General features: G+C 44.0%; 1 protein-coding gene across 1 annotated transcript in view; it reads right to left on the reverse strand.

The window, feature by feature from the left end:
• Positions 1-13,420, reverse strand: part of LAMA3 (laminin subunit alpha 3) — a 268,035-nt gene that overhangs the window by 139,305 nt on the left and 115,310 nt on the right. The window contains exons 13-18 of the mRNA XM_034996262.1: positions 8,923-9,060; positions 7,287-7,333; positions 6,252-6,351; positions 5,277-5,329; positions 4,944-5,049; positions 4,130-4,229 (exon numbers count right to left, since the gene is read on the reverse strand). Coding sequence (XP_034852153.1) covers positions 4,130-4,229; positions 4,944-5,049; positions 5,277-5,329; positions 6,252-6,351; positions 7,287-7,333; positions 8,923-9,060 — 544 coding nt within the window. The remainder of the gene's footprint in view (positions 1-4,129; positions 4,230-4,943; positions 5,050-5,276; positions 5,330-6,251; positions 6,352-7,286; positions 7,334-8,922; positions 9,061-13,420) is intronic.

The raw sequence follows: 13,420 nt of genomic DNA on the forward strand, positions 1-13,420 counted from the left end.
AGAACACAAATACGTGGAGGTTAAATAACATGCTACTAAACAATGAATGGTCACTCAAGAAATCAAAGAAGAAATAAAATATTACATGGAGACAAAGGAAAATGAAAACACAAAAGGTCCAAAATCTTTGGGATGCAGCAAAAGCTGTTCTAAGAGGGAAGTTATAGTAACACAGGCCTACCTCAGGAAGCAAGAAAAATCTCAAATAAACAACCTAACATTACACCTAAAGAAGCTAGAAAAAGAACAAACAAAACCCAAACCCAGCAAAAGGAAGGAAATACTAAAGATCAGAGCAGAAATAAATGAAATAGAAACAAAAAAACAATAGAACAGATCAATGAAACCAGGAGCTGGTTCTGTGAAAAGATCAATGAAACTGATAAACCTTAACCAGAATCATCGAAGAGAGAGAGAGAAGTCAAATAAACGAAATCAGAAATGAAAGAGGAGAAAAAACAACCAACACCACTGAAATACAAAGGATTATATGAGAATATTGTGAAAAATTTTATGCCAACAAATTGGGCAACCTAGAAGAAATGGATAAATTCCTAGAAACATATAACCTCTTAAAACAGAATCAGAAAGAAATAGAAAATTTGAACAGACTGATTACCAGCCATGAAATTGAATCAGTAATCAAAATAAACTCCCAACAAACAAAAGTCCAGGACCAGATGGATTCACAGATGAGTTCTACCAAACATTTCAAAAACAGTTAATACCCATTCTTCTCAAACTATTCCAAAAAATAGAAGAGGAAGGAAAGCTTCCAAATTCATTCTATGAAGCCAGCATTACCCTGATACCAAAACCAGATAAAGAAACTAGACACACACACACACACACACACACACACAGCTGCAGGCCAGTATCTCTGATGAACATAGATGCAAAAATCCTCAATAAAATATTAGCAAACAGAATCCAAGAATACATTAAAATAGCCATTCAGCACAATCAAGTGGGATTTATTCCTGGGATGCAAAGGTGGTTTGGTATTTGCAAATCAATCAATGTGATATATCACATCAATAAGAGAAAGGATAAAAACCATATGATCATTTCAATAGGTCCAGAAAAAAGCATTTGACAAAGTACAACATCCATTCATGATAAAAACCTTTAACAAAGTAGGTTTACAGGGAACATACCTCAACATAATAAGGCCTTATATATTAAAAAAAAAAACAAAAAAACAACCCACAGCAAACATCATATTCAATGGGGAGAAACGCTTTCCCCCTAAGATCAGGAACAAGACAAGGATGTCCACTCTCACCACTTTAATTCAACATAGTACTGGAAGTCCTAGCCACAGCAATCAGACAACAAAAATGGACTAAAAGTCATCCAAATTGGTAAGGAAGAGGTAAAAACTTTCACTATTTGCAGATGACATGATACTAGACATAGAAACCCCTAAAAATTCCACCAAAAACTACTGGAACTAATAAATGAATTCAGTAAAGTTGCACTGCATTTCTGTACACTAATAATAAAGTAGCAGAAATAGAAATTAAGAAAACAGTCCCATTTACAATTAGACCAAAAATAATAAAATATGTAGGAATAACCTTAACCAAGGAGATAAAGACCTGTGCTCTGAAAACTATAAAACATTAATGAAAGAAATTGAAGAGGACACAAAGAAATGGAAAGACATTCCATGCCCATGGATAGAAAAAACAAATATTGTTAAAATGTCCATATTACCCAAAGCAGTCTACACATTTAATGCAATCCCTATCAAAATACCAACAGCATTTTTCACAAAACTAAAACAAATAATCCTAAAATGTGTAGGGAACCACAAAAGACCCCAAATTGCCAAAGCAATCTTGAAAAAGAACAAAACTGGAGGTATCACAATCCCAGATTTCAACATACACTACAAAGCTGTAGTAATCAAAAACAGTGTGGTACCTGCCCAAAAATAGACACATAGTTCAATAGAACATAATAGAGAGCCAGAAATAAAACCACAATTATATGGCCAATTAATCTTCAACAAAGGAGGCAAGAATATGCAATGGGAAAAAAAACAGTCTCTGACAAATGGTGTTGGGAAAACTGGACACCTACATGCAAAAGAATGAAACTGGGTCACTTTCTTACACCATATACAAAAATAAACTCAAAATGGATTAAGGACCTAAATGTGAGACCTGAAACCATAAAAATCCTTGAAGAGAGCACAGGCAGTAATTTCTCTGACATCGGCCATAGCAATTTGTCTAGTTATGTCTCTGAGGCAGGGAAAACAAAAGCAAAAATAAACTACTAGGACTACATCAAAATAAAAAGCTTCTGCACAGCAGAGGAAGCAATCAACAAAACTAAAATACAACCTGTGGAATGGGAGAAGATATTTGAAAATGACATATCTGATCAATGGATAGTATCCAAAATTTATAAATAACTTATACAACTCAACACCAAAAAACACATAATCCAACTTAAAAATAGGAAGAAGACATCAAGAGGCATTTCTCCAAAGAAGACCTGCAGACAGCCAACAGACACATGAAAAGATGCTCAACATCACTCATCATCAGGAAAATGCAAATGAAAACCACAATAAGACTCATACCTGTCAGAAAGGCTAAAATCAACAACACAAGAAACAACAGGTGTTGGCGAGGATGTGGAGAAAGGAGAACCCTTATGCACTGTTGGTGGGAACGTAAACTGGAGCAGCCAATGTGGAAAACAGTATGGAGGTTCCTCGAAAAATTAAAAATAGAACTACCATATAATCCAGTAATTCCACTTCTGGCTATTTATCCAAAAAATAGGAAAACATTAACTTGAAAAGACACACGCACCCCTATGTTTATACAGCATTACTTAAAATAGCCAAATTATGGAAGCAGCCCAAGTGTCCCTCAATAGAAGAACAGATAAAGAAGATGTGTTGTGTGTGTATAAATATAGCAATATTATTCAGGCATAAAAAAGAATGAAATCAGGGCACCTGGGTGGCTCAGTTGGTTAAGCAGCTGCCTTCGGCCCAGGTCATGATCCCAGGGTCCTGGGATCGAGCCCCACATCGGGCTCCCTGCTCAGCGGGAAGTCTGCTTCTCCCTCTCCCTCTGCCTGCCTCTCTGCCTACTTGTTCTCTCTATCTCTATGTCAAATAAATAAATAAAATCTTTAAAAAAAAAAAAGAATGAAATCTTGCCATTTGCAACAACATGGATAGATCTAGAGGATAAGATATAACACTAAGTGAAATAAGTCAGAAAAATACAAATACCATATGATGTTAATTTAAGAAACAAAACAAATAAATAAAGGAAAAAGAGACCAAAAAAAAAAAAAAAAACCAGACTTAACTACAGAGAAGAAACTGGTGGTGACCAGAGGGGAGATGGGTGGGGGGATGGGTAAAACAGGTGAAGGAGATTAAGAGTACACTTATCATGATGAGCAGAGTAATGTATAAAATTGTTCAATCACTATATTTTACACCTGAAACTCATATAACATTGTATGTTAATTATACCGGAATTAAATTTTTTTTTAAATCTAGAAATTGTTAAATATGACAGGACACGGAGACAGGATGCTGCTGTACCTGTGACAGCCCCTCTTGGAGCTCAGGCTCCACTCGCTCCCTTGTTCCTATAGTTCATTTTAATTAGCTTCTGCATGAGAGGAGGGACTTCGTCCCGCTTCTAGAGTTTTCTTCCCCTTCCCTCCCACCACACCCAGTGTAATGCACGTGGCCTCTCCACGCCGTCCATCATGGGTCCCAAGGGAGAAGCTGGACCTGAATCTCCTGGGCCCAGGAGCCTGCCCATTTGCTGGGTCCCTCCGAGCTGCAACTTTGACATGGAGGTTCGGCCACGGGAACCCACCTCAAGCACGCAGCTCTTGTCCTGTCCACCTGGCTTTTTGTACCTGTGGGAACTTTCCAGTGAGGCGGCTCTGTGACCTCCAAAGTGGATGTCTTTAGAGCACCCTTACCTTTAACTGGGCCCCCTGACAAGTGTCCAGATTTCAAATGACAGTACAGCTTCATCTGCCCTCTCTCCTTAGGACGGCCTGTCTCCTCACAGACAGGACTCTCCGAGAATCTCCCACCACATCAGTACAGGAGGAGACCTCCCAGGAGACTCACCGTTGGCACGCCTTCCCCACGACATGCTCTCGGCAATGGCATGTTCCCGAGGGCCCGCCGCACAGGGGGGTGACAGCTCCACCGATGTCACACTGACACCCTGCAGGTCAAGAAGCAGTAGCAGTGACCCATCATAGCATCTCCATGCTGAAGCTTTCCCTCCTTCCCTGACAAGCAGAAATCAGTAAGGACAGGGCTGCTTCTTAGCCCTGCCACATCTCATAGCCTGCGGATGTTAGAAACATGTAGGGAGGTGGGAGGTGCCCCCCAAAGCCCACTTGTAAGCTGGGGGTACACCTGGACGTCAGCCCCAACACTGCTGTCCAGCGTAAGGGGCCAGGAGCCCGGGAGCTAAACACGATGTAGCAGCATAGTGCTCTTGTAACCAACCTCTGCTACTCAGAGTCCGTGGGAGAGATCCAACAGCAGCCTTGTGGGGCCACACGCCTGCAGGTGTATTTAACACAGTATTACCTCTAAAATCGGGTGCAAGCTGTTTGGATAATACAAAATACATCTTCCAAATGACTAAGTCTTGACGTGATCTACGAAATTAACAGACGCCTCCCCCTCCGTCCCAATGATGTTTTCTCTAATTAAACCAACAACGTGCTGGGAGAAGAGAAGTAGAAGCAGCCCCAACTGCAATTTATTACTCGTCTCGACTGAGTATTTGGCCAAATTCCCTGGAAAAGAATTTTTAGCCCCATCCCATCAGAAAGACTGCAAGAAGACAAAACTGAGACGAGAGGTTATCCCGGCAGTCTTTGCCCACCAACACTGGCTTTCCTCAGGAGCCACTGGAGCTATTTACCTTGACACCCAAAGTAATTGCTCTTTTCCAAAGCAAAATATCCATCTTCACACGTATCACAGGAATCGCCACTGACGTGGGACTTGCAGTGACAGTCACCATCTCGCTGCAGAATAAGCCAGATGACACAATTTGGTAAGATCGCACAATTCGCTCATCTTCAAGATTTAAAACTGACTCGCTGTGTAACATGAGCAGTTAGCGAGGATCTGAAAACGTCCAGAGAGATTAGCACACCCCGTACAATCACAGAGGCACTAATCCCCTCCCACAGACACCCCACCATCCGCGGTTCTAACGTTGCCCTGGTTTACGGACAATGGGCCGCGTTACCTGCCCACACTCTCCGATTCCACTCACTGTTCCCGCCACGTGGCACTGGCATTCTGTGAAGAGAAGAGAGCGTTCTTGGACCAAGGCCGCCCAGAGGACAGCCCTTGGCTCTGGAAACATGACAGAGCAGCTACGTGACATGTGGGGTCACTGTCAGGCACACCTCAGCAGAATTCCCGTTGGCTCCGTTGAAGCCTAAAATGGGACTGCTTTTTGGGGTCAGCAGAACCACCAGATCAATACCATCCACCTACAAGGAGTAATGGCTAGTTGATGACTGCTCTAAGACAAAAGCTGCAACATCATGGGATTTTTAAATGATTCTAATGTCAAGGTCATTACTGATAAGCTTACATGAAAACATACTCTAGGGGTCCCTGGGTGGCTCAGTTGGTTAAGCATCTGCCTTCGGCTCAGGTCATGATCCTGGGGTCCTGGGATCGAGCCCCACACCCCAGTGGGGCTCCCTGCTCAGCGGGGAGTCTGCTTCTCCCTCTGCCTCTGCCCCTCCCCCCTGCTTGTGCACTCGCACTTTCTCTCTCTCAAATAAATAAATAAAATCTTTAAAAAAAAAAAAAGAAGAAAACATTATTTAAGGACATATCCACTCCACTTAACTACCTTTAGCTTGGTGTTTTTAAGTTCCTGTCCTGGCTTCAATCTAAGCATAAAATGAAAATAAAATCAAACCCAAAAGAGGGGTTATAAAAAACAAGGCAATATAAACCATTTATCAAGTAGCTGCCTTTGCAAACAACAAAATGCATATGGAAATGGGATATAAATCCCTTGCTGAGATTTTCAAATGACAGAAGTTCTGCCAAAAGCAGGGGAAAAAACATCAAAACATTTACACGAGATTTCAGACAAATTGAACTTATTAAATAAATAGCTCTTTTGTGGGTTTAGTCACTGAAGTAGAGAAAAATAAAAAGAATTTGCAATATAGTAAATTATTATGTGTAAAAACCTCACCTGAACATCCATTGGGGTTTTCTTTGGCCAGATTCCAATATAATGGTTTGCAGATGCTACAAGAAGGACTTTCAACATGAGCTTTGCATTGGCAATATCCCTTTAAAAGAAAATCAAATTAACACTTGACATCTCAAAATTAAGACATGTTTTCAAACATATGTTCTGAACAAAGCTTGTCACAGAATTATATATATATATATATATTTTTAAGATTTTATTTATTTATTTGAGACAGAGAGAATGAGAAAGAGAGCACATGAGAGGGGGGAGGGTCCGAGGGAGAAGCAGACTCCCTGCCGAGCAGGGAGCCCGATGCGGGACTCGATCCCGGGACTCCAGGATCATGACCTGAGCCGAAGGCAGTCGCTTAACCAACTGAGCCACCCAGGCGCCCCACAGAATTATATTTTGAAAAGTAAATTAAGTGTACCCAGAGGGGAAAAAAAGTACTCTGTTGATTTCAACAGACTGTTCATGGCTTTAGTTTTATTCTTCATTTATTTTTTTCTACACATAATCCATATTTGTGGTTAAAACAAAATCGGAAAATACAGAAAAAGAAACATTTAAAAATCACTTTTATTGTTAACATTGTCATTATCTGTTGATTCTGGGACAGCAAGAACAACTCCTTTAAATGGAAAAGTATCTGAATACTTAACATGTTGAGGATCAGTAGAGAATGATGTTTATCTGAAAGTACTTTTGTAAGATGCAAGAGTCACTGCCTCATTGTAAGGACGCAGAACCTCTCTTCCTCAGTCCCTCGAATGCCTGGAGGTCCACCATCTCCAGGCTTTGAAGCTAAGAAGACAGAGCATTTCTAAAGCACTTAGAAACCTCCTCGGAATACCTGGTATTCACAATATCACATATGCACTTTGAACAAGAACAGTGACCTCTTTTGCAATTTGGCTTCAGGTCTTATTTTAACTGACTTTTTATTTCGGGAAGCTCCCAAATGTGTTAGTCTGTAACATGTATCCAAATACATCAGTTAGAATTGTAACCCTTTTATAATCCTCTACTTACCGAACTGGAGTCCAGGGTACCAGCTGGGTCACAGGCACTGCTGGAACCTGCACATGATTTAGAAATATGGCTTGTTTTAGTGTTTTCAAGTTTTAAAAGTTTTATTTGTTTTTAAAAACAATGCACCTATATTTGTATTTCTTGATAGATGGGTGGCAAGGACTGTGCGTGCAATTCAGAAAAAGGCACACCTCGAATAACCTTTAGAGTCCTTAATCCCCCAAACACCCCTTTTGCCACTTACCTCCATCCCCCTGCCTATTACTCATTTCTGACTGATCATGAAGGAGATTGGGGAAAAGAGATTCCAGAATTTTGAACGACTTTTAGGATTGTCCAGAAGAGGGCAATATTGTACCAAGAGACTTTTTAATTGTCCACTAAATAGAAGCTACAGATTTGTTTAAGTACATTTTTTGGTCACCCAAGACTTAATTCTTTAATTATCACAATCCCCTTGCTACCCACTTGTACTAAAATTATTTCTAAAATGAATTAGCTTGTTCTCCTGCCTTAGTCACTACGGTATTACAAGCCCAATAGAATCTCTCTTCAATAAAGGAGGATCTTGCAAAGTCTCAGCATTACTATTATACAGTAGTATGGCTATTAGAAGGAAGAGGGTTTGGGTGAGAATGCCCTAGCCTTCTCAAACGCAAAATGTCCCCTCTGACTACTGGCTACAATTTCCACCGGCCAGAAAACCCGGTCCCTTGAGGATTCTGGTGAGTGAGGTTCTGGGGAATCAGGTTGGCGCTGGGGCCCTGTCTTCAGACAGCTCGGAATGCAGAGCTCAGAGCGCTACCAAGAGCAGGAAGGAGTCAGAGAAAGCCATAATCTCCAAGTGGAAAGTCTGGTGCAGGCTTCCTCAAATACCTCTTCTCAACAGGGAAAGGGACCTCTAAAGCCGTTGCCGGAGCTCCTCGCCCCTGGAGGCTGCATGCCCCCAAGAGCACAAGGAGATGCGACGGGCATCTTATTTCTGTGCCCCCTGCTGCAGAGTACGGCAGACTCTCAACGTCTCCTACGGGGGGGGGGGCGGGGGGGAGAGGGTATTAACCAAACAGACTAGGTCACCCCCCTCCCCTTCCACCTGTGCTGTGTGATGACAATGCCCCCAGGAGGCGGGGCAGCGACACAGCATAGGTGGTGCTCTGCCTGCTAGCAAGGGGACCTGCTATCGCTTCTCGGCCTTTTGGCTAAGATCAAGTGCAAGGGCACCTGCTAGAGTCACCCCTCAGGGGATTATGGAACAGCCAGCATCAATGCTGCGAGCCTGGAACCAGAGAGAAGCCAGGGTGCCTTGGGAAGGGGTCAAGGAACACTTGGGGCAGCTCAAAGGGGTCACCTTGGCCACACTGTTATACACAGGAATTGACATGCAAATCAAGGAATATAAATTCATAATACATGGGAATTTAAAAAAATTTGTAGGAATAAATCATCTCTGATTTCCTTTGAGGACGCATTATCTGATATATGCATTTTCAACGGACACGAACTGGGGAGGAACCAGGCAGATGAGGGTCAAACGTGTAGAGGCGACCAGTGGTGGGTCCCCTAGGCTTGTCTGGGAGTCTGGCTGCACACATTTCAGAGAGGAACCCACCCTCTGGCATTCTGATGTCTTCCCTACCTTGGCAGTGAGGGAAATCATAGGCTCCTGAGAGACACCTGTCACACCGCTGTCCTGTAATCCCTGGAAAGCATTCACATTGTCCCGTCACCGGGTTGCAGGGCGTCTGGTAGGAGCCAAGGACTGAACACTGGCAGGCTGAATGAAAAGACATCCGTCAGACCCAGGGCAGCGGGGTGTGGGGCCTGGATAGAGCACGGCGGTGGGCCAGAGAGACCCAAATGCAAGTTCCCGCTGTGGGGTTGGTTCAGAGAGGCACGGCTAGGCAGTGACAGACCCAGAGCATTTACCACCACTCCACCCTCCCACTTTTTATTCCTCCATCCAGCAGACTTGGATCAAAGGCCTACTACGCTCAGTGGCACCAAGACTAGATGTGGGGGTGGAGGTAATTAGGAAAAACACACATTCCCTGACCTCAAAGAGCTCAAAACCCAGAAGAGGGGCCAGGGAGTTATTGACATAGTATGAAGCACCTCCCCCGCCCCCACCACTGCCAAGAAACTGTAAGAGAAATGAAGACTCGTGCCCAATGCCACTCAGCCAACTCTTGGCAGACAGCAGGACAAGGACTCCGATCTCCTACTGCCTTCTGGGTCAGAGTTCTTTCATAGCCCCTCGTTACCCAGCCCCGCCCCGGGGCCTATCTGCAGAGATCATGTCCCCACCGAGGGGCACATTATTGAGGAAACGTTCTTGGGTTCTGTGATGGTTAATTTTTATAATGCCAACTTGGCTACACTATGAGGCTCAGATGTGTGGCCAGCATCAATCTAGATATTGCTGTGAACATTGTTTCTTCTTTTAAGATATAATTAATAACTTAATCAGTTATGATTGATAAGCTTGAGTCAAGCAGATCACCTTCCACAAGGAGGGTAAGACCTCATCTAATCAGTTGAAAGCCTTAAGAGAAAGACAGAGGGTCCCAAGGAAGAAGGAAGTCTGCCCTCGGATTTGAGCTGCAACATCAGTTCTTCCCTGGGTCTCCAGCCCACCAGCCTGCCCTGCAGATTTTAGACTCGCCAGCCCCCACGATCATGTAAGCCAATTCCTTAAAATAAATCTCTCCCCATACACACACACACACACACACACACACACCTACATCCTATTGGTTCTGTTTCTCTGGAGAGCCCTGATTAACATAAGCTCTTTCTGCTATTTCTGTCTTAAAGGAAAGTGAACACAAAAACACTGGCCCAGTGCCCTAACCAGCCCAGCTGTGGCAGCTCCTACCAGCATAATGTGGGGGACATGGCCCCTGGCTCCTTGGGCCACGGATGTTGTCCAGGGAGCCTCAGGAAACACAGTTACCCTCCAGAGGTGAAAACAAAGACCCAGGCTTAAAGGCACGTACATTGTTTTAAATCACGAATTCCTCAATCTGGCATCACACGTCTCACTTCAATCCAGCTAGCAGGGACAGCTGCCAAATTCCAAACCCAAACGTCAACACTGGTAGCCCCTCCTCCCTCTTGGAAATACTATAATGTCTTACAAACACTTTCATGCTGCTCTTTGTGTCGGTCCAGGTCCTTTGAAGTTTCTGGAGTATTTTTACCTCTTGCCTCCTCTTCATTGTTTCACCTTTAAGACATTTTTACCCCCAAACAGTATAAAAACTAAGGACAGTAAAACTCCAAAGGGACAGGAGTGTGTCTGTTGTGCTCCCCAATGTCTTCCAGCATCACATACAGCCCTGGTCCCAGTATATGTTCCTATTTGTTCATTGAAAGACTACGTAACTACTGAAATCTTCCTGAGGTCCACCCCGTGCGGGCATGCATTCCCTTACTGAATCCTGCAGCATTGCCAAGAGACAGGTATTTTATGAGTAACCCCATTGAGGGGTTTACTTCTCAGTAAAGAAGCTCATCAGATGAGACGAGGTTCCCCCGACACCATGTAAATCACAAGGTAAACAATGCTCCTTATTGCTTCCAGGATGCAGACACTGCCCAGGACTTTGGAGCTTTTCCTTCTGTTGGAAAAGCAGGCTGGCACCTTCTCCAGTCTAAGCCACAAAGCCGGCAGCTGGTAACACCGCACCTGCTACCACCCACCTTTCTTGTTACCTGGGCATCGGGCAGATTCAATCTACAGAAAATTCTCAGGTTTCTTCCAACCAACCACCTCGATGTTCTCCTAGACAAAAACTGAATTACAAAGTGAAGGGCCAGTTCAAGACCCAATTGCACTGAACGTGGCTTCAGACTTCTCCCCACACCCAGCCCTAGGGTTTTGTCTCCCCTCTTGGGAAAGTGGGGAGGGGTCTCCCGGGAGCATCCTGAGCCATAAACCTTCCCTGCAGCAGCATCCATCATTAGCTGGGCCCATTTGGCCTCTTCTCTTATTTGGTTTGTCTGATTCATGGGGCTATGCTGACAGGAAGAAGGAGGTTAATCTTGCACTGGCAACCTATTTATAGTTTTCTTTTCTTTTCTTTTCTTTTTTTTTTTAAAGATTTTATTTATTTATTTGACAGAGAAAGACACAGCGAGAGAGGGAACACAAGCAGGGGGAGTGGGAGAGGGAGAAGCAGGGGGAGTGGGAGAGGGAGAAGCAGGCTTCCCACGGAGCGGGGAGCCTGATGTGGGGCTCGATCCCAGGACCCTGGGACCATGACCTGAGCCTAAGGCAGATGCTTAACGACTGAGCCACCCAGGCGCCCCTATTTATAGTTTTCTAAGGAAAGATCTGTCACCACAACCCAAGGACTACAGCAAACTCCAATAGGGACAGTTCCTGGCCCTGGGTCAGGTCAGTGTGGTTGAGATTTGGGGGCAGCTCCACTTGGCACCCCTTTGGTTCCTAGTCATGGGAGAACCACTTGTTTCCACAACCCACACCTTCCTAGCCTCTGTTCTAAGTGCTGACTAGTTGCTGCCCAGCAAACTGTACCAGGGAAGGCGGGGAGAGAGAGGAGGAGAAGCATGAAGGAGAGGAAAACAGGAATGAGGAATGGAGGGGAGAGGAAAAGCTGGGGGTGTGGTGGGAGGAGGAAAAGGGGGGAGTAAACCCCCCCCAAATGACCAAGTTAACTGAGAGAATTACAGTTGTATGCTGTAATTGAAGATAAAGAGGTGAACCAGATATCAACATAAACACAAGTTTTAAATACATATAGACAATTCTCCAATGGGGTCTCCTATCTATGATTTGACTTTCACCTATGAAAAAGAAAACTGCAGGGCACTTGCATGAGTCGAAATTAAAATAAGAATACGGCACTGTACTTAGAGAAGTCTGGAGCAAATTAAGTTAATGGGAAACATGAATGCAGAACCGCTGTTGGCAAGAACAACTTAGAAGGATTTTAAAATTCCTCCTCAAGAAGATTTTTTAAATCTTTGAAATAATATAGAGCAAAGCCATAAGAACATTTTTTTGGCTAGAATATACTGGACCATCTGATGCAGCATTTGGGGTCATGTTGATTTTATTCTAAAATTCAGTGGCCAAGCAATCAGTTTTGTCTTAAGAAAAAAAATATCAGATATTAAAATACTGTGTTGGACCTCACTGTTAGACTAAGCTCAGATTTCAGTGAGTCTGAGTCTCAGGCAGTAGCCGCAAAGCCACCCCAAGGGAAAATTGTAAAAAGATCACAAAAGCTGTTAGAAAAAGGAAAGAGCAAGAGAAGAGAGACTATCACAGACAGAATTCTTCCAGAACCTAGCGGTCCAAATGGAACCACAAGCTTCAAGGTGCACGCTTACACCATGCCAGGAATATGGTGGATGGTGCATTTCCTGCAAAACTTGGCAACCAGTGGTGGTAGGCCCCTCTGAAGCTGGATGTGCTCTGGCAGGGTCCACTGAGACAGGACTTGAGGTGATCTGCTCCCTCTCACCCCCCTGCTGGAGTTCCAAAGCCTGAACAATGCTTTCTCCCACAAGGGCATGGGACTAGTGTACACAGTGAACCTGCCCCTCTGCCTCATTATGTGAGCCTTTCCCTCCACTTGAGCCACGACTTGGAACCACAGCCAGAACCCAAAAGAGGCTGGCCGCACACAGTCACCCAGGGAGCCAGGGAGCACCTGCTCCTCCCAGCCCCTCTCTGCAGCCCTCGGCACACCTTCTCAGTCTTGTGTTTTCGTGGTCTGCCTTTTGGCCAGTGAGCTCAGATGACTTTGGTTGACCTTTGAAAACAGAGCTCCAAACCAGCTATACCAAAAATATAAATGAGAAGATACATTCTTATGTTTCTTAAAACCAGACTCTATCATTTAAACAAGGAATGTTGCATTATGCACAGTGGCAGATCGAAGAGTTTTCATGTCAGGTGTCATCTTCTTAGGAAAGAAAGATGCTACAGTTAAACCTCATAGGCCTTCCTAATCTCTTATAGGACTGGTCACTTTGGGGAACTAGGTTTTCTCCGATTGCTGATGATTTTAGCAATACACAGTTCTGCCACCCTGTTTTGGTTACGGCATCCTGATTTTGCGGTGGCAGGACAGGGGTGGGGGTGGGACAGCTCTTCTCCTTCC

The sequence above is a fragment of the Mirounga leonina genome, unplaced genomic scaffold (genome assembly GCF_011800145.1).
Source record: "Mirounga leonina isolate KUSES-001 unplaced genomic scaffold, KU_Mleo_1.0 Mir_93, whole genome shotgun sequence".
NCBI lineage: Eukaryota > Metazoa > Chordata > Mammalia > Carnivora > Phocidae > Mirounga > Mirounga leonina.